This window comes from Capricornis sumatraensis, chromosome 4, assembly GCF_032405125.1.
Source record: "Capricornis sumatraensis isolate serow.1 chromosome 4, serow.2, whole genome shotgun sequence".
In the NCBI taxonomy this organism is placed as follows: domain Eukaryota; kingdom Metazoa; phylum Chordata; class Mammalia; order Artiodactyla; family Bovidae; genus Capricornis; species Capricornis sumatraensis.
This window is the reverse complement of record NC_091072.1, coordinates 38,239,532-38,266,267: the sequence shown is the minus strand read 5'-3', so window position 1 is coordinate 38,266,267 and position 26,736 is coordinate 38,239,532. Positions and strand designations below refer to the sequence as shown.

General features: G+C 41.4%; 1 protein-coding gene across 1 annotated transcript; it reads right to left on the bottom strand.

The window, feature by feature from the left end:
• Positions 1-454: 454 nt before the first annotated feature.
• LOC138078550 (zinc finger protein 85-like) lies at positions 455-7,214 on the bottom strand. The gene is made up of 3 exons (XM_068971392.1): positions 7,203-7,214; positions 3,527-3,653; positions 455-1,584 (listed from the first exon to the last, which is right to left on the bottom strand). The coding sequence occupies exons 1-3, from the start codon at positions 7,212-7,214 to the stop codon at positions 455-457; spliced, it is 1,269 nt and encodes a 422-aa protein (XP_068827493.1).
• Positions 7,215-26,736: the final 19,522 nt, after the last annotated feature.

Sequence of the window (26,736 nt, the reverse complement as noted above, 5' to 3'; positions counted from 1 at the left end):
GTTTCTCCAGGCCACATGGAGCAGCCTCATACTGAACAATTAATTGTGAAAGAACTAGGGGTTGCTTATCCTCTCCTCACATACTCTAGGGTCTATAAAGTTGGAAGGTGCTGCTGAAAACACTCATATTGTTTACAGAGTGAGTTCTGCTAAGTTACCTGAGGTCAGGCAATTGACTAAAGGCATAGACAGTGCACATATGGGTCCACTTCCACAGGTGATGCCTGTCTGGACTGTGGACGGAATATGATGCCTGTAGGAGCCTCCATGTTGATTAAGTCACCTCAGGTTAGAACATCTATGGAGGGCCCTTCTTCTTTTATCTCCTGTGCTGGGTTCCCTCCTGTTGTCTAAGGGAAATAGCAGGAGCAAAGTGTTCTCCACAGAGCTGACACTCACAGGGCTGCTCTCTGCTCTGGGTTCTCTCAGTTTACTACATTTACTGAAGGCCTTCTTACACACAAGGCAAACGTGCTTTCACTCCTATGTGGATTTTCTTGTGCATACAAAGACCAGAACTATAACGGAAGAACTTCCCACACTCAAGACATAGATATGGTTTCTCTCCAGTGTGAATTTTATTGTGTGAATTAAGGTCCCTTCTTTGAGGAAACGCTTTTCCACACTGATGACACTCATAGGGCTTCTCTCCTGTGTGAGTTCTCTCATGTTCTTTCAAGGAGGAATTTCGATTGAAGACTTTCCCACACAGTTGACATTTGAATGGTTTCTCTCCAGTGTGAATCATACTGTGTCTCTTGAGGCTGGCACATCTACTAAAGACTTTCCCACACTGATGACATTCATAAGTCTTCTTTTCTGTGTGACTTTTCTCATGTTGTTTCAAGGAGGAATTTTGACTGAAAGCCTTCCCACACAGTTGACATTTGAATGGTTTCTCTCTAGTGTGACTCACCTTGTGTCGTATGAGCCTAGAGCAATAACTAAAGACTTTTCCACACTGATGACATTCATAGCCATTCTCTCCTCTGTGAGTTTTCTCATGTTCTTTCAAGGAGAATCTTCCTTTGATGATTTTTCCACACAGTCGACATTCAAATGGTTTATTTCCAGTGTGAATCCTCTTGTGTTTGCTGAGGCTAGTACAACTACTAAAGGCTTTTCCACATAGAGGACATTTATAGGGCTTCTCTCCTGTATGAGTTCTCTCATGCTCTTTCAAGTAGTAACTTTGATTGAAGACTTTCCCACAGAGTTGACATTTGAATGGCTTCTCTCCAGTGTGAATCTTCTTGTGTCTGCTGAGGCTAGAGTAATTACTAAAGGCTTTCCTACATAGAGGACATTCATAGGGCTTCTCGCCTGTATGAGTGCTCTCATGCTCTTTCAAGGAGAATCTTTGATTGAAGACTTTGCCACAGTGTTGACATTTGAATGGTTTCTCTCCAGTGTAAATCACCTTGTGTCTTCTGAGTCTAAAGAAACTATGAAGGACTTTTCCACACAGAGCACATTGACATGATTTACCTCTAGTGTGAATGTGACCCTGTCCATTAAGGAATGACCCTTGACTAAGTGATTTTTCACACTGTTTGCTGACATTATGTTTCCTTCTTAAGGGAACTGTTGAATATTGAGGTGAAGATTGAGGAGTAAATTCATCACTCAGATCAGTACATCCAGCAGAATTCCCTTGCAAGTGAGAAACCTGCTTTGGAGAAGGAGATATGAAACTGTTACTGGTTTGCCCAAGACCAGGCAGACATTCATTTGTCTGCATGTTCACCGCAGAGCATCAGCTGGTAATTTTCCTGTTAAAATGTCTCCAGTGTTAGAGGTAAACATGTGTTGTGTTATTCCCCTGCAGGCACAATATAGTTTTATAGTTTTATAAAACTTTTATAGTTTCCTACCTCAGATATCAGATTAATTTTGAAGATGAGCAATGTTTGTATAACTGACTTTTTCCCCTTAATTCACTGGTTGTGGTTTTGAGCTCATATTGATTCTTAACTGATTTCAGTCTACCCAAAATTTTTTTCAAAAAGAGCTCAATCTCAAATTACACATAGGCAATGGTTCTCAATTACCAACTTATCTCACTGCCAGGTCTTTAATTTGGATGACTGGGGTTCCCGCCCATGAAACTTACCATTGCCATGGAAGGGGATATGTGCTTCCTGTAAACACTTGGCATGAGTATCGTTTCTTGTTGTCCAAGTGGTCTTTCACTGCCTAAAGAAATGGAAAGAATATAGATTTTAGAATGGCATTAGGAAAATAGAAATAAGGATAACTACCAAGTCCTCTATGTGAGTATGTTCCAAAAATTGGCACTCAAATGGAGAAACTGTGTACATAACAAAGAAATACTGAAGGTAGTAGAATACTTTAAAAGTCATTGTCTGTTAGACAAAACCAGGATTAAAATATAAAAATGTAGTGCGGGGAAGAGACAGTGTGTCAGAAAATGATGGAAAAAACATTAAATGAGAGGATCAGGACAGGAATCACTATGTGTAAGTTTAAGTGCAGCAAGTCCGCAAGTATTTAAAGAAAAGAAAGTGGCAGGAAGACACATGATTTGGGATCATAGGTGCACAAAATGGTAAAAATGTGAGGAATATGCCCCAACGTTCTCCTTTCATTTAGAATAGATCACTCATGTCTCAAAACCTTCAGTTTTGCTTCCAAGGACTTAGTCACTCAATGACCAGAACCTCTTTGCAGTGAAGCCCAGGCCCCTGATGCTCACCTGGTCTTTGACTTTGGAAGCTTCCTGCTGCTTTACTCCACAACTCTTTTCCCTGTTCCAGCTGGGAAATCACATCTGATTTGCTGATCTGATTGCCTGTTTGATTTTTTAAAAAAAAGTGTGGATTTTGAGTCTGGCCTAATTATCCTTTGGTATGCTTAAGTCCAAGGTAAGGTACTGAGGAAAATAAAGAGATAATTGAAGGTCAGTGCAGGCAACAACATCTTCACTGGACAAAACAGTGAAGGTCCTTCAGCAGACCAGGAGGAAACCCAGAGCAGCAGCAAGAACAGTGAGGCTGTCTATGGGCTGATGCCCATGCACCAGTTCAGAGAGAGGACACAGAATCCTCAGTCTTTTCCAAATGGGAAAGATCAAAAGACTCTACAGTGGGCTGAATATTTCTATCAAACAGGATCCAGTAATGATATACCTTACAGGAAGAATCAAAATTATGTCATATACAGGACTCTGCTCTCAAGCCTTCAAGAAGTGATTGGAATAGAATAATTATTTTTAAAATATTCAATCCTTTTACTTATGCATTAAAATATCCATTGAATCCCCAGTTCTGTTTTGAGTCTAGAGACTGAGTAGCAACAAAGATGAAACCTGGCCAACAAAACCTTTCAGTGTGGTGATGAAAACTGTCACATAAAGAAACATCTTCCTTTTAAGTGGCCATGAAGAATATCAGAGAATCAGGAAACAGTTGCAGTGGGATACAAGGAAGCTGTTTTATATGCTTGTTCAGCGAATGAATGAATGCAATGGACACAGATGCACATATATCTGTGTTGACAGACTCACCTACAGAGACCAGGTGGGTGATAGTTTCCATCATCACATTTCTGAACAGGTTTTTCTGGGACTTGTCTAGCAGGCTCCACTCTTCCCGGGTGAAGTCAACAGCTACATCTTCCAACGTCACCAATTCCTAAAACATCAGGGATATTCTGATTTAGACAGAGCAGCCTCTACTGTTGTCCAGAGTGGAAAGGTTCAGCTGAGGAAGGATGGGGACTGGGTGGATGATGATCATGCGTGGGGTTCCCCTGGTTCCCTGCAGCACTGAGCTGGTGTCTGCCTTTCAGATACATTCATGGACACCTATACACTCAAGAATCCTTATTTTACAGAAATATCACATGAAGTGTGTTTTAGTATAATTTGGAAGTTTTTCAATAACCTGGTAATTAGGACTTCTAGACAGGTGATTATGAAATAGTCACTTGAAAATGTATAATTAAATTTCTCTTTTTTATTAATTGGACACATTTCCAACAAGACAAACAGTAACCATGATGAGCTACCTTTAAACCATGACTATTGATTTAAATTATGTCCCTAGGTGCTTCCCTGGTGGCTCAGAAGGTAAATTATGTCTCTAGGGGAAATTTTGATTCTCCAAATAGAAACTGCTTTCATAACTTGTTATGAGTGTTGAATCGCCCAATATATTGTGGTATGAACTGTTTCTGGCCTAGCAAACCTATGTTAAATACAAAACATTATTCTACTAATCATGCAAATGTCAGAGAATCGTGATGAGCTGTCTATAGTGTTCTCAGAACGGAACAGGGTTCATACAGAACTCGGTACCAGGAGATGTTGTCTCTCTCAGCACTGTGGGACTCAGGTGTTCAGAACACACTCTGAGGTAAGACAGTTCAGCAAAATGGGTCATGGACTCTCGGGCTGGAGTGAAGGACAGACTGAGACTGGCTATTCCTGTGGTGGGAGGACTCCCACTCTCTGCATTCTCAGGGACCTTGACCTTAGTTATCCCCATTTCTCTTGTAATCTAACACTGTCTCTATGGTGAAGGATGAAAGGAGCCTAGCTATTGGCTTTGTTTTCTCCAGTTTTTAAAAAATCTATACAAGAGCCTAGTTGTACTCTATCTACTCTGCTGCTGCTGCTAAGTCGCTTTAGTCGTGTCCGACTCTGTGTGACCTCATAGACAGCAGCCCACCAGGCTCCGCTGTCCCTGGGATTCTCCAGGCAAGAACACTGGAGTGGGGTCTCTTTTCTTTGCAGACAATACTCCTCCCTACACATTCCTTCCAGACTTCCCTGGTGGCTCAGTGGTAAAGAGCCCGTCTAACAGTGCAGAAGACTCAGGTATGACCCCTGTGTCAGGAAGATCCCTGGAGAAGGAAATAACAATCCATTCCAGTATCCTTGCCTGGGAAACCCCATGGACAAGGAGCCTGGTGGGCTACAGTCCACAGGGTTGCAAAGACTCGGATAAAACTGAGCAATTAAACAGTAACAATAGCACATTCATTCCAGTTCTCAAATATGAGTACAAGTCAGACATCCTGGAATGTGAAGTCAAGTGGGCCTTAGGAAGCATCACTACAAACAAAGCTAGTGGAGGTGATGGAATTCCAGTTGAGCTATTTCAAATCCTAAAAGATGAGGCTGTGAAAGTGCTGCACTCAATATGCCAGCAAATTTGGAAAACTCAGCAGTGGCCACAGGACTGGAAAAGGTCAGTTTTCATTCCAATCCCAAAGAAAAGCAATGCCAAAGAATTCTCAAACTACTGCACAATTGCACTCATCTCACATGCTAGCAAAGTAATGCTTAAAATTCTCCAAGCCAGGCTTCAACAGTATGTGAACCGTGAACTTCCACAGGTTCAAGCTGGATTTAGAAAAGGCATTGTAGACAGACGCTTTACCCTCTGAGCCACCAGGGAAGTCCTTAGAAAAGGCAGAGGAACCAAATATCAAATTGCCAACATCCGCTGGATCATTGAAAAAGCAAGAGAGTTCCAGAAAAACATCTACTTCTGCTTTATTGACTATGCTAAAGTCCTTAACTCTGTGGATCACAATAAACTGTGGAAAATTCTGAAAGAGATGGGAATACCAGACCACTGACCTGCCTCTTGAGAAATCTGTATTCAGGCCAGGAAGTAACAGTTAGAACTGGACATAGAACAAAAAAAAACACCTGGTTCCAAATAGGAAAAGGAGTACGTCAAGGCTGTATATTGTCACCCTGCTTATTTAACTCATATGCAGAGTACATCATGAGAAATGCTTGGCTGGAGGAAGCACAAGCTGGAATCAAGAGAGCTGGGAGAAATATCAATAACCTCAGATATGCAGATGACACCACCCTTATGGCAGAAAGTGAAGAAGAACTAAAGAGCCTCTTGATGCAAGTGAAAGAGGAGAGTGAAAAAATTGGCTTAAAGCTCAACATTCAGAAAACGAAGATCATGGCATCTGGTCCCCTCACTTCATGGGAAATATATGGGGAAACAGTGGCAGACTATTTTTTAGGCTCCAAAATCACTGCAGATGGTGACTGCAGCCATGAAATTAAAAGACACTTACTCCTTGGAAGAAAAGTTATGACCAAACTAGACAGCATATTAAAAAGCAGAGACATCACTTTGCAAACAAAGGTCCATCTAGTCAAGGCTATGGTTTTTTCAGTGGTCATGTATTGATGTGAGAGTTGGACTATAAAGGAAGCTGAGTGCTGAAGAATTGATGCTTTTGAACTGTGATGTTGGAGAAGACTCTTGAGAGTCCTGTAGATTGCAAGAAATCCAACCAGTCCATCCTAAAGGAAATCAGTCCTGAATATTCATTGGAAGGACTGATGCTGAAGCTGAAACTCCAATATTTTGGGCACCTGATGCAAAGAACTGACTCATTTGAAAAGACCCTGATGCTGGGCAAAATTGAAGTCAGCAGGAGAAGGGGATGACAGAGGATGAGATGGTTGGACGGCATCACCGACTCAATGGACATGTTTGAGTAAACTCCAGTAGTTGGTGATAGACAGGGAGGCCTGGTGTGCTGCAGTCCATGGGGTCCCAGAGTCGGACACAACTGAACTGAACTGAAAATGCGTGATTTGGGGAATGAATGCTAATGATAGTTTGTTGACTTTTTCATTAACTTTCAATAGTGCATATGTACTGAGTAGTGAGAGGTTAAAAACTGAAACAAAGTAAAATGATTCTCTTTTAGTTCCAAACCTGACTTCTGTTCCTGTCAACACTGAACAGCTTCACATCAGGCGGTCTAACACTAGATTAGCTACACTCAGGGCTGTGACCTCTGACTCTCCAGGGCTTGTGATGTCTTCTCCCCACTCATCTCTACTACTTGCCATTACTGCTCCTAAGCCCCTCACATCCAAAAATAGCCAACAAATTAATCTTTCACCAATCAGGACAAGGGTTGAATAAGTAAAAAGAAATTTTATTATCTCTTCTGTAAACACACAAGATTAGTGCAAGCTCTCATAAATTTGTTTACTGTAAAGAATGAGATTAGTTTCTTATTATTGATAGACCTGACCCATGATAACTATCCCAGAGTCCTGGACAAAGGTAATTTGAGCTCAGATATCTGAACCCTGCCTGCTTGTGCTTGGAACATTAGAAGCCAGTTTGCAACCTTGTCCATCTAATGGCACTTGGGGAGTAATTTCAGGAGGAGGCATCTCTACTTACCAGGGGCTTCATCTTCAACAGCTCAGTCACCAGGACCCTTTCTCACGATTTCACTCACAGCCAATCCAAGCACTAGGCAGGTCAGTCTGAGGATGGAGAAGAAGCCTTGAGACTCCAGACTTCCAGACCCATCAGAATTCAAGCCCGAACCTTCACCTGGACATGACCCCCAGCCCCTCAAACCGAAATAAGTGATGCACCCTAAGAATCTTCTCTGCAGGATCACATGTAAGATGGCTATAGCCATTGTGAAATGAAAATATCTCCTGCCATATTAATAAACAAGAAATGTCACAGCCATCAGTAATTTCTGCCCTCCATATGTGAATAAGAACTCCCTAAATTGCAATCAAGCATACGCTGCCACCCCTTCACATTCCTCCCTCCACCGCCCCCCACCCCCCCCACCCCCCCCACCCCACCCCCCCCACCCTCCCCACCCCACCCCCCCCCACCCCACCCCCACCCCCGCCATGCCATGGTGATTGCTGAGAAGCTGGGGAAATACAGGCAGCAAGATGAACAAGGAAACAGGATTAGCCCCAGGGAGCTGAAGTGCACATGAAGGCAATGAGCCCAGAGGCTTGCATATTCCTATACATAGAGTGCTAACTTTCTAATTTGATACCTTATCTTTGATGTTCAGAGTGCCTGCTCCCTTTGTTAAAAACTGTATATAGCCTGACTTCCCCTCTGGCTTCCTTGGAGCAATCTCTCAGAACTGAGGCACTGCCTCCTAGGCTGCAGTCCTCATTTTGCCCCAAATAAAACTTAACTTGCAACTCTCAAGTTGTGCATATTTTTTTAAGTCGACAATGCCATAGGCTGCTGAACATAGAAAACTCAAGGTTTATCTTGTCTTATTTGTAAGATGTTTGTAGTTTGACCTTCTTTATTAGCATCCACAGTGCGGACTACAAAATACAGTCATAACCTGAAAGTAGAGAGTTATTGCATTTGTTGGCAATGTTTAGGACTCTGATCCCAGGAGACAGTGTCTCAGTAGTTCTGAGAAAACTACTCCAAGGAGGCAGGAGGGGAATCAGATATATACAAATTTTGTAACAAAGGGAGCAGGCCGGCCGAAGGGACTGAAGAATTTCCAGTGCTGGGACACTCATCCCAGATCAGGTGAAGGTCCTTGTTGATATGTCAATCCAAGTGTTAATTTCCAGATTAGGCCTATTGATAAATAATAAGAGATTCTCTGGATCCTATTAGGTTAGAAGATAAAGGATCCAGAGATATTTCCCTTGTTGCCTATTACGATACCTCAGTTCAGTCACTCAGTCGTGTCCGACATTTGCGACCCCATGAATCCCAGCACGCCAGGCCTCCCTGTCCATCACCAACTCCCAGAGGTCACTCAGACTCATGTCCATCGAGTCCGTGATGCCATCCAGCCATCTCATCCTCTGGCGTCCCCTTCTCCTCCTGCCCCCAATCCCTCCCAGCCTCAGAGTCTTTTCCAATGAGTCAACTCTTCGCATGAGGTGGCCAAAGTACTGGAGCTTCAGCTTTAGCATCATTCCTTCCGAAGAAATCCCAGGGTTGATCTCCTTCAGAATGGACTGATTAGATCTCCTTGTGGTCCAAGGGACTCTCAAGAGTCTTCTCCAACACCACAGTTCAAAAGCATCAATTCTTCAGCGCTCAGCCTTCTTCACAGTCCAACTCTCACATCCGTACATGACCACAGGAAAAACCATACCCTTGACTAGACGGACCTTAGTCGGCAAAGTAATGTCTCTGCTTTTTAATACGCTATCTAGGTTGGTCATAACTTTTCTTCCAAAGAGTAAGCGTCTTTTAATTTCATGGCTGCAGTCACCATCTGCAGTGATTTTGGAGCCCAGAAAAATAAAGTCTGACACTGTTTCCACTGTTTCCCCATCTATTTCCCATGAAGTGATGGGACCGGATGCCATGATCTTCGTTTTCTGAATGTTGAGCTTTAAGCCAACTGTTTCACTCTCCTCTTTCACTTTCATCAAGAGGCTTCTTAGTTCCTCTTCACTTTCTGGCATAAGGGTGGTGTCATCTGCATACCTGAGGTTATTGATATTTTTCCTGGCAATCTTGATTCCAGCTTGTGTTTCTTCCAGCCCAGAGTTCTCATGATGTACTCTGCATATAAGTTAAATAAGCAGGGTGACAATATACAGCCTTGATGTACTCCTTTTCCTATTTGGAACCAGTCTGTTGTTCCATGTCCAGTTCTAACTGTTGCTTCCTGACCTGCATACAGATTTCTCAAGAGGCAGGTCAGGTGGTCTGGTATTCCCATCTCTTTCAGAATTTTCCACAGTTTATTGTGATCCACACAGTCAAAGGCTTTGGCATAGTCAACAAAGCAGAAATAGATGTTTTTCTGGAACTCTCTTGCTTTTTCCAGCGGATGTTGGCAATTTGATCTCTGGTTCCTCTGCCTTTTCTAAAACCAGCTTGAACATCAGGGAGTTCACGGTTCACGTGTTGCTGAAGTCTGGCTTGGAGAATTTTGAGCATTACTTTACTAGCATGTGAGATGAGTGCAATTGTGTGGTAGTTTGAGCATTCTTTGGCATTGCCTTTCTTTGGGATTGGAATGAAAACTGACCATTTCCAGTCCTGTGGCCACTGCTGAGTTTTCCAAATTTGCTGGCTTATTGAGTGCAGCACTTTCACAGCATCATCTTTCAGGATTTGAAACAGCTCAACTGGAATTCCATCACCTCCACTAGCTTTGTTTGTAGTGATGCTTTCTAAGGCCCACTTGACTTCACATTCCAGGATGTCTGGCTCTAGATTAGTGATCACATCATCATGATTATCTGGGTCGTGAAGATCTTTTTTGTACAGTTCTTCTGTGTATTCTTGCCACCTCTTCTTAATATCTTCTGCTTCTGTTAGGTCCAGACCATTTCTGTCCTTTATCGAGCCCATCTTTGCATGAAATGTTCCCTTGGTATCTCTAATTTTCTTGAAGAGATCTCTAGTCTTTCCCATTCTTTTGTTTTCCTCTATTTCTTTGCATTGATCACTGAAGAAGGCTTCCTTATCTCTTCTTGCTATTCTTTGGAACTCTGCATTCAGATGCTTATATCTTTCATTTTCTCCTTTGCTTTTCTCCTCTCTTCCTTTTCACAGCTATTTGTAAGGCCTCCCCAGACAGCCATTTTGATTTTTTGCATTTCTTTTCCATGAGGATGGTCTTGATCCCTGTCTCCTGTACAATGTCAGGAACCTCATTCCATAGTTCATCAGGCACTCTATCTATCAGATCTAGGCCCTTAAATCTATTTCTCACTTCCACTGTATAATCATAAGGGATTTTATTTTGGTCATACCTGAATGGTCTAGCGGTTTTCCCTACTTTCTTCAATTTGAGTCTGAATTTGGTAATAAGGAGTTCATGATCTGAGCCACAGTCAGCTCCTGGTCTTGTTTTTGTTGACTGTATAGAGCTTCTCCATCTTTGGCTGCAAAGAATATAATCAATCTGATTTCAGTGTTGACCATCTGGTGATGTCCATGTGTAGAGTCTTCTCTTGTGTTGTTGGAAGAGGGTGTTTGCTATGACCAGTGCATTTTCTTGGCAAAACTCTATTAGTCTTTGCCTTGCTTCATTCTGCATTCCAAGGCCAAATTTGCCTGTTACTCCAGGTGTTTCTTGTCTTCTTACTTTTGCATTCCAGTCCCCTATAATGAAAAGGACATCTTTTTGGGGTGTTAGTTCTAAAAGGTCTTGTAGGTCTTCATAAAACCATTCAACTTCAGCTTCTTCAGCATTACTGGTTGGGGCATAGACTTGGATAACTGTGATACTGAATGGTTTGCTTTGGAGATGAACAGAGATCATCCTGTCATTTTTGAGATTGCATCCAAGTACTGCATTTCGGACTTTTTTGTTGACCATGATGGCTACTCCATTTCTTCTGAGGGATTCCTGCCCACAGTAGTAGATATAATGGTCATCTGAGTTAAATTCACCCATTCCAGTCCATTTTAGTTCGCTGATTCCTAGAATGTTGACGTTCACTCTTGCCATCTCTTGTTTGACCACTTCCAATTTGCCTTGATTCATGGACCTGACATTCCAGGTTCCTATGCAATATTGCTCTTTACAGCATCGGACCGTGCTTCTAACACCAGTCACATCCATCACACTATTACTATTAACTATTTTTCTATGTTATAAATGTGATCTATTTCTTCAAGATGTTTAGCTATCATTAATTTGGCAGGAGGCCTGGTTATACATCATGTAATACAAAAGGCAACAATCATAAAACAAACAGGTTATAAGTAATACTGTTAATAATGTGATAAGAGTTACAAATAGGGATTTAAGCCATGAGCTTTCAGAAACAAACCATCTTTCTAAAACATCACTCATTAGAGGATTCATGTGGTATATAAACAAAACACTCAGTTTGAATTATAGCACAGGTGCCCCCTTGAGATGCTGTAAGGATATTAAAGGCCATATGATTTTGTAAGACAGCTTTTCTTATCATAGAAACCTCAGAATTTAGTAAGCTAACAGACTGGTTGCATTAATTATTTAATGCCTTGAATGAATCTTGTTAAGACTTCAATGTGAGAAATAACAATTTCCAATCCTACTGAAGGTGCCAAAATAGCTGCAAAGTGGTCATATCCATGAAATATAGATCTGTTGGCCCATTGGGCTCATACTGATGGTAAATTTGGAGTCACATCTAAGTTTGTACATAAGTGGCCTTGAGCCCAAGGGAATCCTAAAACAGATGTTTCTAGACAGCCTATTGGAAGCTAGGGACATAGACTGGACCCACAAAGCCATGGAGTCCCATTAGGTGCCAGCCAGTATATTTCTGGTCTTCTGACCTAATCTGTTCTATATCAATCATTGTCTTTAAGAGGAATGGTACACTGGCAGTTTTCATGACACCCAGCCTAATTTTCTATTGCTGTTAGGTTGATTATCTTTGATATGATTACATTGTTCCCAGCATAGGGGGACCTTTAGGCTTAGATGACCATAGTCTGGTGTTAGCTAGATATATCCATCCCATAACTGAGGAAATGTCCCTCCTAATAGTCTAGAGTTTACCTAGCCCTTAAGAGAAATTTCATGTTTATGGCTATGGTGAGAATAAGTATGTTTGACTGGTCAAGTGAGTGGGTCCCATCTAGTGATATTAGCTGTAGCCTAAACAGAATTATAATTCTTTTATTCTAAAATAAACTTTCTAAGAGTCATAAACCAATCAGAGCCTTGGAGGGAAGAAAGCCACCAAGGTAAACCAGAGGTACTGGATCCTGTTAATTAACCACAATTCAACTATTTGATTGATTTCTAAAATTTGCATAAGATTGTGCCCATGATAGAAAAACATTTGATTCATGTGTAAGAGTCCAAGAAACTAAGAATAAAACTTACAAACAATCATATGGGTCAGGCCAGCATCTTGGATCAGCTGTCTACTTCTGATGGTGTCTTCTTCTTGTCCTGGGCTTTGCTGTTTCCTTATTATCAGAGTATCACTTTAAGGTGAGTTTGAAGCCAGCAGTTCTCTCTATAGACGAGTCTGGTGCAAGAGCCCTTTTAAGGTGGGAAATACGAATCCAAGAGTCAGTTCCCTTCCATTTCACTGCACATGAGCTAGTCAAAAGAACCTGATAAGAGCCCTTCCATCTAGTTTGGAAGGAATCCTTTAAATGACGTCTTTTTTCCCATGCATAATCTCCTGGTTGGGCTTCCCAGTTGGCGCTAGTGGTAAAGAACCTGACTGCCAATGCAGGATACATAAGAGATGTGGGTTTGATCCCTGGGTTAGGAAGATCCCTTGGAGGAGGGAATGGCAACCCACTCCAGTATTCTTGCCTGGAGAATCCCATGGAGACAGGAGCCAGCAGGCTACAATCCATGGGGGTGCAAAGAGTCGGACATAACTGAAGCAACTTAATCTCCTGGTTAATCTCTCATGGGACATCTGGATCTTCCTTTGAGGATAGATTACTGTAGTAAGCTTCAGAAACAAGTTTAGAATGACTTGTCAATACTTTGATTAAACCCTTACAATAATATATCTCCTTAAGTAATATAGGATCATAGTCTTTCCTTCAGTCTCATCTGTCTCCCTGTAACAGTCTCAAAGGGAAATAAATGATGTTTGTCAGAGAAGATCTGAGGTTAAGGAGAACCGATGGAAGAGCTTTAGGCCGAGAAGGAATAAACATCCATCATTCTAGCCATCTGAGTTTTAGTTTAATTGTTCCATTTGTCCTTTCCACTAACCCAGAAGACTGGGGGTGACAGGTACAATGGAAATGTTGCATAATCGGCCAACTTTTACACATTTTCTTAACAATTTGTCCAGTAAAATGGGTCCCTCTGTCACTGTGTAGTTCAGAGGGGATTCCCCAGATGGGAATCACTCTTTCTAAAAGCAGCTTCCCTATTGATTGTGCCTTGGCCCTTCTGCATGGTTGAAGATTTGATTACAACGTAGTTAGGAAACTTGGATATTTCTGCAACATATAACATTTCAGTATAATCACTAAAATTATGAATAATAACACAGTATCAGGACATGTCAGATGTTAGAGATATTTGGAATATCTATATTAATAATATTTACCTATACATCACAATCTCAAGTTTACTTTCAATCACTTGACAGTGTTTTTGAATTAAAAATACCAAATAAAAAACTAAGCTTAATATTTATCTCTGAGGTTCCTCAGAGATGATTCTTTGAAGCATCTATCCCAAAGTCAACTGGAAGCTAAACAGCTTAGTTAGGTTTTGATATTTGGAAAGTTTATTAGAAATATCAAAAAGATTTTAAAACACAGGATCATGGGTCACTGAAACAATACCTATCCATTTAATCAAGGTCACAAAGAAGATAAATATAAATCATTTAAGGGCACAGAAACTCACACAATCTTTTATTAGGAGGAGCACTTATCACAGACAGAAATAAAAATTCCAGTCTTACATTAGCTCACTTAACAAAGTCCATTTACTTAGTTAACTTCAACCTAAATTCAAGTTAATCCTGACTAGGAATAAAATTTTTCCCTCAGGGTTCCACTTTTTGTATCCAGCCTTTCATTTTTCAACTAAATAAAACTAACTAGCTCATTTTTTTTCTTTAACTAAAATGTAGTTTCATTGCTCACTATCTTCTTTATCGGAAAGACATTTTATTTCCTACTGTATTCTGAAAAGTTACTTTATTATTTCCAACAGCTTTAATTACATGTTTAAATTAGAATCCTCAGCTCTTAAAACCTTAATTTTAGTAGAATTAAGAAGCAAGCAATTATGCAGTCTTTACATTATAAAATTATGCATTTTATAAATTGATGAGCTTAAACATAGTGATAATTTAAAAAATTAAACATTTGTTTTCCTATAGAGAACATCTTAGGTGGTATCAAACATTTTCATTAATATTCTCAAATACTTTTAATTTTTTTTAAATTTAGTAATTGATGTCTTGTACGTCAGTGTTCAGTCACTTCAGTCATGTCCAACTCTGTGCAACTGTATGGACTGGAGCCTGCTAGCCTCCTCTGTCCATGGGATTCTCCAAAGCAAGAATACTAGAGAGGTTTGCCATGCCCTCCTTCAGGGGATCTTCCCAACGCAGGGATCAAGCCCGCAGTGTCTCCTGCATCTTCTGGACTGCACTCAGATTCTTTACCAATGAGCTGCTCCCCCAACCCCGGAAGTCCCAATTGATATCTCAGTATCTTTTAAATAAACTTCCATCATTAAGCTTAAATTGGCCCAGCTTTAGAATCTTAAGTTACAAAACATCTGGAAAGATCATTTTAAATACACATTTCTACTTTATGATTACTTTAAAGTTTTTATCCTAAACTTTTTAATCTCATTTATATTTATGTGAAGTTTCATCATGTTCAGTTATTTTCTTGCAAGAGATTAATAAGCTCTTATTTATTAAACCTAGGTATAATAAAGTATAATAATTAATTTTTATGACTATTAATGGCATCTATATTAATTTAGATCCACAAACTTAAACATTAGTATCAGGTATCAACTTAATATTGAATATTTCCCAGTTCATGTGAGCCTGAAAGCCATCTTGGCCAGTTTTCTTTAAATGTAAGAGCTTATTAATATTAAATAGATCTCTTTATAAATCCAATTCTAATAAGATCTTTTAGAATTAGAAATATCTCATATGTATAATGTGTACACAGACATAAACAAACTAGAGATCTCATGGTTTTAATAAAGTTTAAATATGAACCAAGTATTACAATATTAATATAAACTTACTGGTTAAGAAACAGCTGGAGTACCTTAAAGTTGCTTTCTCGGATGATTAAGGCTTACTATCTGTAAGTTTTGGCTGAGCTAACAGTCTCAGCAGTTTAGATTTAAAACTGCCACTTTTTTCCCCTGCCTTGGTTTTGTAGGTCTTGCCTGCTTAACTGGGCTTAGTCTAGGTCCTTGCGGCTTCCCTGGTGTCTCAGACGGTAAAGCATTCACCTGCATTTCGAGAGACCTGGGTTAGATCCTTGGGTTGGGAAGATCCGCTGGAGGGCATGGCAACCCACTCCAGTACTCTTGCCTGGAGAAACCCCACGGACTGAGAAGCCTGGCAAGCTATGGTCCATGGGGTCACAAAGAGTTCCACGGGGTCACAAAGAGTCGGACATGACTGAACAACTAAGCACAGCACTAGGCCCTTGCCACTTGTATTCATTTTCTGAATTAAACATTTGAGAGAGAAAGGCAGTTGTTTAGTTTTTTAAAGAATTGTTTTGTCACCCTAAAGTTACTAAAATCAGTGGCAAGATTTTTATCAAACTGAAATGTAATTTACGAAGTTCTATGGAGGGACTGGGGCAGGAGGAGAAGGGGACGACAGAGGATGAGATGGCTGGATAGCATCACCGACTCAATGGACATGAGTTTTGAGTGAACTCCAGGAGTTGGTGATGGACAGGGAGGCCTGGCGTGCTGCAATTCATGGGGTCGCAAAGAGTCGGACACGACTGAGCGACTGAACTGAACTGATGCTCTGTAACTTTAGAGTTTTAATTTATCACATTATCAAAGGTTTGTGTAAGGCATTTAGTAAACGCCTTTAAAATTAAACCGAAGCAAAATCACTATTTTTATTTTATTAACACTTGCATGTTAGTTCCCAATTTAGTTATTTTGTATGACTCAAGTAACTACTGGTTTCTTCAGTACATTTAGTTATTATTTCCTTAGTGGCAATCTATATGCCTTGTTTATCCCACAATATTAATTAAATAAGAGCTGTAACCACCTTATATATAGCCCACTTAAATGTACTCATTTATATACCTTTTTACCTAGATTCCACCAACTTCTGTATCTTTAGCTTCCATAAGGATCCAATCAACAAGCTTTGGTCTTAGGGGAGAGTTTAGAAGGCTTTTTCTTTTTGTTCCCTGTCTATTTTACCTACTTGTACATAAAAGGCTCTGGAATCCCCAGAGTCAAGGAAGTCAGGCCATTTAGCTTAACTGTCCCAAAATAACTGGTCAGCTATCTCAGTGTAAATTTTTCTAGCCCCTTAAATACATAACTTAAAACTGGGGTAAATAGAACAGACTTGTTTAGCTTTTAATGTTGGGGACGAGTAGGGGGTCCCCCTTGGCTCATTAACTTTAGGTAGTGTAGTAATACCAAATCTTGTTTAATAATGTAAATGCCTATTTTATTTATCCCATCCTAAATAACCATCCAAAGAATTATATATTCATTTGAGATGAAAGTGAAAGTCAATCAGTCGTGTCCAACTCTTTGTGATCCCATGAACCGTATAGTCCATGGAATTTTCCAGGCCAGAATACTTGAGTGGGTAGCCTTTCCCTTCTCCAGGGGATCTCCCCAACCCAGGGATCTAACCCAGGTCTCCCACACTGCAGGCGGATTCTTTACCAGCTGAGCCACAAGGAAACTAACCCCCTTTAAAAAGAAAAAAAAAATGCTTTTTTTATTTCATTGAAATAATAGCTAGACCTCTTTTTTTTCCCCCCAGTTTTTTGTTGATAGTCTTAATTGCTCTTATTAGCATCTGTAAACCCCACTGAGAAGGTCTCAAAGAAACTTCCTAAACTAGTTTTTCTTGTTCAAAAAAGTTCTTAGGTTAATTTGACTTTTGTTTTATAGGTACCAATAAAACAGTTGTTTACAATGAGAGCACTCTAGATTAAATAATTTGTTAGTTTCTCTAATTTCCAAAGGACCCATCATCTGGCCACCAATAAATTACATCTTCATAGAGATGCAAGTGATTAATGCAAAAAGCTATTCATTAAGAGTGGAAAAGCTGGCTTAAAACTCAACATTCAAAAAACTAAGATCATGGCATCTGGTGCCATCACTTCATGGCACATAGATGGAGTAACAATGGAAACAGTGACAGACATTATTTTCTTGGGCTTCAAAATCACTGCAGATGCTGACTGCAGCCATGAAATTAAAAGATGCTTGCTTCTTAGAAGAAAAGCTATGACCAACCTAGACAGCATATTAAAAGCAGAGACAAACAAAGGAAAACAAAGGTCTGTCTAGTCAAAGCTATGGTTTCTCCAGTAATCATGTATGGATGTGAGAGCTGGACTATTAAAGAAAGCTAAGTGACAAAGAATTGATGCTTTTGAACTGTGGTGTTGGAGGAGACCTTGAGAGTACCTTGGACAGCAAGGAGATTAAAAAAAAAGTCAATCCTAAAGGAAATCAGTCCTGAATGTTCATTGGAAGGATTGATGCTGAAGCTCCAATACTTTGGCCACTTGATGTGAAGAACTGACTCATTGGAAAAAACCCTGATGCTGGGAAAGATTGAGGGCAGGAGGAAAAGGGGCCAACAGAGGACGAGATGGTTGAATGGCATCACTGACTCAATGGACGTGAATTTGAGCAAGCTCAGAGAAATGGTGAAGGACAGGAAAGCCTGGTGTGCTACAGTCCATGGGGTTGCAAAGAGTTGGACACGACTGCGTAACTGAAGGACTGAGCGACTGAACAACAACAAAAATGCAAAAAGATCTCTTATAGGCCTAACGTGAACAAACACACAAAAGAACCACCTATGAAGATCAGACAGGACATTTCCAATTCAAAGACACAGAGAAATCTGAGCTTCCCCCTAGAAGGTCTTGCTTAAGGTTTTACCAAGCCAGCTTTTAATTTTTAACTGCGTGCGCATTAAAGAGCCCCCAAAATATTTAGGACAAGATTTAATGTCTCCAATTAATTAGGTACTTGAAAGTATGAGTTCTGTTCTTATGTCTTTCTACAATGGAACCACTTTGATGGCTCTCAATCGAGCCCCAAGTATTACTGAATTTCTTTCAATTGAGCCCCCTGCCCCCAGGACCTTTCCATTGGGTGGGTAATCACCTGTTTGGTTTTTTTCCCAACCTGGCCCCCACACAGTGGGAATTTCTTGCTATCTTTCAACTGAGCCCCACTTAGTATCTAGACCATGAGTGGGTATGCCCAGGATATTCCATCCACGCCCTGCCCCAGTATCTTTCCCACTGGAAGAGGGCAGATACCCTGCTCCACCACCAAATAAAACTCAGAATCTCAACCAGTATGAGAGATTTGAGAACCAGGCGAGACTTACACAAATTCATCTGCACTTCCTAGGAGGTGGATGGGTGCAAGGGGCCACTGCTGGTACCAAAGCTCCTGCTCCTCATGGAGTTCAGGCGAAGGAGGGAAGTCCACTCAGGGTCACTTCATTGGTCACCAAACTGTCAACTAAAAAATATGCACAACTTGAGATTGCAAGTTTCTTTGGGGCAAAAATGAGTACTGCAGCCCAGGAGACAGCACCCCAGTTAGTTCGGAGAGACTGACTGCTCCAAGAGGGCAGGAAGGGAAGTCAGGCTAAACACAAGTTTGTTTGGAAGGGAGCAGGCAGTCTGAACATCAAAGATTAGGTATCAAATTAAGGAATTCAGCATTCTATGTATGGGAAGATACAAGCCTCGGGCTCACTGAATTCATTCTATTCATATGCACCTAAGCTATCTGGCACCAATCCTGTTTGCTTAAGGAGTGGCAGATGGCTGCCTGTTGTATTCTCCCAGCTCCTCAGCAATCGCCATGGGGGCTGGCAGCATCTGTTGGATCTCAGTTTTGTGAGCCCTCGTTCACAAGTGAAGGCCAGATAGCTGTGACATTTCTTGTTTATTGATATGGCAGGAGATATTTTCATTTCAAAGTGACCAGAATTACTCAATGTCCTCCTTGATTCAAAACCTAGGACAGCAATCGATCCCCTCGCTATGTCACTTTAGTTGTGTCGGACTCTTTGTGACCTTGTAGACTGTAGCCTTCCAGGCTCTTCTGTCCATGGGATTTCCCAGGCAAGAACACTGGAGTGGGGTTGCCATTTCCTTCTCTAGGCGATCAGCCTGACCCAGGGATCTAACCTGTGTCTCCTCCAATGGCAGGCGGATTCTTTACTGCTGAACCACCAGGGAAGCCCCTGCAGAAATGCTTCCAGTACCCAGGACAATTCAGCATGCCTTAGGGACCCCTAAGAAATACTTTTTAGCGACTGGATTAGCCAGAGCACAAGAGAGTGTCCAAGAAGGGAAGGAAGATCTAGGAAAACGAAATCTGACTTGGCTATGGAATATGTTTTGTTTTGACTTCAAGGCAAATTCAGAGTGAAATGGACTATTATTTTTCACTCTCAGGATTTTTACTCTATACAAAGATAAGTCTCTGTACATTGCTATTTGGTATTCAAGAAGCCCCCAGGTATATGCAACAGGGCATCCTAATGAGCAGAAAGGACCCGGGTACCAGGAATCCCTGTGCTGCATCCATCTCCCAAGCATCAAAACATCAGAGAAGGTCCATATTTATTAATGTTTTAAAATAATTAAATATCTCAAGAGGTTTATTTAATCCTGAGATGCTTATTGTAAAATATCTATCTCAAGACATGGAATAAATAAAATGAAGAAAATCGCTAGATGAGAGCCATAAGAGAAAATTAATTCAGAGAACCAGGAAATTAAGTATTTATAGCAGCAAAAAATTATAAACACATAAGGTATGGATCAAGATGTGAATAGACTTTCCAGGGTGAAGGAAATGCTCTGTATCTACATTACAAGAGAGTAACTGCCTAACACATGGTTACGTAACACTCGAAATTTAAGTAACACTGGAAAGGTGGTGAAGTATAGCTATTTCACTTAATTAATTTAAATTTTATAGCCACTTATGGCTGCTAGTGACTGTGTTGTTGGGACTAAAAAGAGAGGGGAAAAAAAGGGGGGTCACAAATACTTGGAGCCTTACAAGACCACATAGCTCAGTTGGTAAAGAATCCATCTGCAATGCAGGAGACCCCATTTTGATTCCTGGGTCGGGAAGATCCGCTGGAGAAGGGATAGGCTACCCACTCCAGTATTCTTGGGCTTCCCTGGTGGCTCAGCTGGTAAAGAATCCACCTGCAATGCAGGAGACCTGGGTTCGATCCCTGGTTTGGGAAGATCCCCTGGAGAAGGGAAAGGCTACCCATTCCAGTCTTCTGGCCTAGAGAATTCCACGGCCTATATAGGCCATGGGGTCACAAAGAGTTGGACACACTGAGCGACTTTACTCCATACCAAGCTTGGCTTCCCGGGTGGCTCAGTGGTGAAGAATCTGCCTTCGATACAGGAGACATAGTTTTGATCCCTGGGTTGGGAAGATCCCCTGGAGAAGGAAATGGCAACCCATTCCAGTATTCTTGCCTGGGAAATTCCATGGACAGAGGAGCTTGGTAAGATACAGTCCACAGGGTCACAAAAGATTCAGACATGACTTAGCGACTAAATAATACCGTGAAGTCACTCAGTTGTGCCCGACTCTCTGCGACCCCATGGGGTGTAGCCTATCAGGATCCTCTGTCCATGGGATTTTCCAGGCAAGAGTGCTGGAGTGGATTGCCATTTCCTTCTCCAAGGGATCTTTCCGACCCAGGAATCGAACCCAGGTCTCCCGCATTGCAGGCAGACGCTTCACCGTCTGAGCCATCAGGGAAGTCACAATACCAAGACCACAGTTGCAGAGCCTGCACCGAGGTCACCTCCGTCACTGGCCTACCCTCATGGCAACCCTTGCTGTGAGGCCTCCTGCTCTAACCCAGTCAGCTCTCTGACGCCATATTATGTAAACAAACAACACCTAACCAATTACCTAACGCCACCCTTCCAGCAGGAATTTTGTCTTGAGACTATAAAAATCGGTTATTAAGCCAAAAAAACGTCTGCTCTCCCTGGCCGGACAGGAGGTCAGCTGGCTGTACTCCCAGCCTCCTTCGCTGTTTGTTCTTAATAAACTCACTCCTTTCTGAAATACTCTGTGACTGGAAATTCTTTTCAAACCCACGCAGAGACCACAACAAAATAGTCAAAACTAGAATTATGAGGGTGATGAAATAAATTTTGGCACAATAACATTCAAAGACCATAAGAAACTGCTGTAATAAGACATAAGTCTAAAGACAGACAGGACTTAAGACAGTTTTAAGGGGATGAAGCCACCTCACAACTCACTGTTTGGAGAATTTACCAGATTTCAAAAATCAGAGGAGCTGGTGAAACCAAATCGATTCAGAGGCAAGTCCGTTCCTCTTCCTCCAACTTCCTCCTAAACCGTCCCTGTTCAGTTTCTTCTTCTCACAGCCTCCTCTGACTTTTTCCCTTTTACTGGAGCTTTAATCTGGCTACATTCCAGGGACACGCCCCAACTAGATTCTCAAGCCTTCAGCCTGCGAGCCACACCCCATTCAACTAGATTGGATTTTTCAGACTAATATAATAAGCAAAGGTGAAAGGATATTGTGAAGGGATTCGGAAAATCCATTCACCCTTCATTCATCCATAAATATTTCTGAAAGTGAAGTCTCTCAGTCGTTTCCGACTCTTTGCGACCCCATGGACTGTAGCCTGTTAGGCTCCTCAGTCCATGGAATTTTCCAGGCAAGAGTACTGGAGTGGGTTGCCATTTCCTTCTCCAGGGGATCTTCCCGACCCAGGGATCAAACCCGGGTCTCCAGCATTGCGGCAGAAGGCACACGGCCCCACCGCGGAGCCGGCGCACCCATCCCCCGCCCACAGAGGGGAGGGGGGTTTCTGCCCGCCTGCTCTGGCAGTCGCCACTGTGGCCACTGCGCACTGGGGAGGGACAGCGGCTGGGGGCGTCCGGTACCCCAAGGTACCTCAATATTTCTGAGTGCACTCTATATACCAGAAAAAATTCTGTGTCTTGGAAATAAAACAGGACAACAGACACAATGGAATTCTATGTACATAAAGCTGGAATTCCCTAGAGGAAACAAATACGAATAAAATGAAAGATGAGAAAATATGAAAAATTGAAATATAAACAATGAGGGGGCAACAATGTTGGGATGGAGAACTTGAATCTTAAAACACTGGCCATGTAGTACTTTAGAGAGCATGTTACTAATTTATTAAGTGTCCAAAGAAAAAGCGAAGACAGTTTTATACTTTATTTCTTGCTTAGCGGGAAAACGAATAAAAATGTCCTTACATAGTACAATATAGTTAATAATTTTTACTTCCATGTCATTCACAGTTTTACATTTATACATTTGAGTGGAATTCTTCAGTTCAGTACGGTTCAGTTCAGTTCAGTTCAGTCTCTCAGTCATACCTTGACTCGTTGTGACCCCATGAATCGCAGCACGCCAGGCCTCCCTGTCCATCACCATGTCCATCACCAACTCCGGAGTTCACTCAGACTCACGTCCATCGAGTCCGAGATGCCATCCAGCCATCTCATCCTGGGTCATACCCTTCTCCTCCTGCCCCCAATCCCTTCCAGCGTCAAAGTCTTTTCCAATGAGTCAACTCTTCGCAGTTGAGGTGACCAAAGTACTGGAGTTTCAGCTTCAGCATCATTCCCTCCAAAGAAATCCCAGGGCTGATCTCCTTCAGAATGGACTGGTTGGATCTCCTTGCAGTCCAAGGGACTCTCAAGAGTCTTCTCCAACACCGCAGTTCAAAAGCATCAATTCTTCAGCGCTCAGCCTCCTTCACAGTCCAACTCTCACATCCATACATGACCACTGGAAAAACCATAGCCTTGACTAGACGGACCTTTGTTGGCAAAGTAATGACTCTGCTTTTCAATATGCTATCTAGGTTGGTCATAACTTTTCTTCCAAGGAGTAAGCGTCTTTTAATTTCATGGCTGCAGTCACCATCTGCAGTGATTTTGGAGCCCAGAAAAATAAAGTCAGCCACTGTTTCCACTGTTTCCCCATCTATTTCCCATGAAGTGATGGGACCAGATGCCATGATCTTCGTTTTCTGAATGTTGAGCTTTAAGCCAACTTTTTCACTCTCCTCTTTCACTTTCATCAAGAGGCTTCTTAGTTCCTCTTCACTTTCTGCCATGAGGGTGGTGTCATCTGCATATCTGAGGTTATTGATATTTTTCCCAGCAATCTTGATTCCAGCTTGTGCTTCTTCCAGCACAGCGTTTCTCATGATGCACTCTGCATAGAAGTTAAATAAGCAGGGTGACAATATACAGCCTTGATGTACTCCTTTTCCTATTTGGAACCAGTCTGTTGTTCCATGTCCAGTTCTAACTGTTGTTTCCTGACCTGTATACAGATTTCTCAAGAGGCAGGTCAGGTGGTCTGGTATGCCCATCTCTTTCAGAATTTTCCACAGTTTATTGTGATCCACACAGTCAAAGGCTTTGGCATAGTCAATAAAGCAGAAATAGATGTTTTTCTGGAACTCTCTTGCTTTTTCCATGATCCAGCAGATGTTGGCAATTTGATCTCTGGTTCCTCTGCCTTGTCTCAAACCAGCTTGAATATCTGAAAGTTCACGGTTCACATATTGCTGAAGTCTGGCTTGGAGAATTTTGAGCATTACTTTACTAGCGTGTGAGATGAGTGCAATTGTGTGGTAGTTTGAGCATTCTTTGGCATTGCCTTTCTTTGGAATTGGAATGAAAACTGACCTTTTCCCGTCCTGTGGCCACTGCTGAGTTTTTCAAACTTGCTGGCATATTGAGTGCAGCACTTTCACAGCATCATCTTTCAGGATTTGAAATAGCTCCACTGGAATTCCATCACCTCCACTAGCTTTGTTTGTAGTGATGCTTTCTGAGGCCCACTTGACTTCACATTCCAGGATGTCTGGCTCTAGGTGAGTGATCACATCATCGTGATTATCTTGGTCATGAAGATCTTTTTAGCAGAGCGCAGGTGGAATTCTTACAGTTGTGTAAATGGCTCTTTAAACTTAAAATTCCTGATTCCAAGAGGAAATAATTAAGCTAGACAACACAGTAGGCATTTCATTGTATCTGAGGACATTTTGGTTATTTCTTAGAAAAATGCCTGGCAACCCTATTAGGTTATCTTGCCAGTTTTGTCTCGCATTCTCTTTAAAGATTACTCCAAACCTTCCCCATTACCATTCATTCTCTATGGACTCACCTCTTTCCTCACATTTACAGGCTATATGTAAACTATTTTCACAAAGGAGATACTTTTGGATGTAGATACATCCTACCACTAGATTTAAATTATTTCGTTATTGTCATTCATTATTTATGCAATCTCTTTCATAACCGGCTTCCCAGGTGGCTCTAGTGGTAAAGAACCTGCTAGCCAATGCAGAAGACATGAGACTCGGGTTCAGTCCCTGGGTTGGGAAGATCTCCCAGCATGCACTGGCTCATGACAAGAAAAGTGAAAGCCACTCAGTCATGTCCAACTCTTAGTGACCCCATGGACTGTAGCCTGCCAGACTCTTTTGTCCACCTGATTCTCCAAGCAAGAATCCTGGAGTGGGTTGATGTTCATTCCTCCAGGGGATCTTCCCAACCCAGGGATCAAACCCAGGTTTCCTGCACTGCAAGAGGATTCTTTACCGTCTGAGTTACCAGGGAAACCCAGGAATTGCCTTTAATCTCAACTTCATAGTTTATTTCTGCATTTGTATTCAGTTCCTATTATCTCCTGCCCCATCATGAATCTTATGCTATTACTTACACTACTTTATTTTAAACTACCCCCCTCTCTGAAGCCTCCTGTTAGCATTTAAATATGTTACAATATCATCCAATCTGAAATTTGAAAAGAAAAAAAAGTCATCCTCGTTGCTGTTGTTCATCATTATATTCATTTTTATCTTTCTTGCTATGAATTATTTTTGTGGTTTTTCCTACACTTTGAAGAGAGACTCTCTACAAGGAAGTGTTTCCTGCTGTACCACCTGCAGGATCCTGAGCAACATCCAGAAATATTCCGTCAGCCTCCAGAAGCAGGACCAGAGATTGAGAGTACATGGGCGTATACAATGGGAGAGGAGAATGTATATTTTGCAGGCTTGTGTCTCTATTAAATTTTAGTAGATAAATTTAAAAATTTCAAAAACATTGAAAACAGAAAGAGAACCCAGCTGTACCAGTCTTTGCAGACACTGTTGTAGGACAATCTTTACTAGTTGGCTAGTTTTGCTCTGAGCCACAAGATCATCTGAAGGCTTCCCAGATAGCTCAGTTGGTAAAGAATCCACCTGGAATGCAGGAGACCTGGGTTCAGTCCCTGGGTTGGGAAGATCCACTGGAGAAGGAAAAGGCTACCCACTCCAGTATTCTGGCCTGGAGAATTCCATGGGCTGCATAGACCCTGGGGTAGCAAAGAGTTGGACATGACCAAGCAACTTTCACTTTACATGAGATCATCCAGAGGTGAAAGGTTAAGGCCACTTCAGATCTTTTCAAAGCACGCTTCTTGTCTGGACTTACACATGCTTTCTAAAACCCCCAGTATACATTGCTGCTTTTGAATGTCTTAATAACCTAAAGATTCTGAACCAGAGTTTACATAAGAATCTCTGTGATTACCAAAACCAGACAAAGATGCTATAAAAAAAGAAAACTACAGACCAATATCACTGATGAACATAGATGCAAAAAATCCTTAACAAAATTCTAGCAAACAGAATCCAACAACATATTAAAATGATCATACATCATGACCAAGTGGGCTTTATCCCAGGGATGCAAGGACTCTTTAATACCTGCAAATCAATCAATGTGATACACCACATTAACAAATTGAAAGATAAAAACTATATGATTATCTCATTAGATGCAGAGAAAGCCTTTGACAAAATTCAACATCTATTTATGATAAAAACCCTCCAGAGAGCAGGCATAGAAGGAACATACCTCAACATAATAAAAGCCATATATGATAAACCCACAGCAAACATTATCCTCAATGGTGAAAAATTGAAAGCATTTCCCCTAAAGTCAGGAACAAGACAAGGATGCCCACTCTCACCACTACTATTCAACATAGTTTTGGAAGTTTGGGCCACAGCAATCAGAGGAGAAAAAGAAATAAAATGAATCCAGATTGGAAAAGAAGAAAGTAAAACTCTCACTGTTTGCAGATGACATCATCCTCTATATAGAAAACCCTAAAGAGTCAACCAAAAAATAACTAGAGCTAATCAATGAATATAG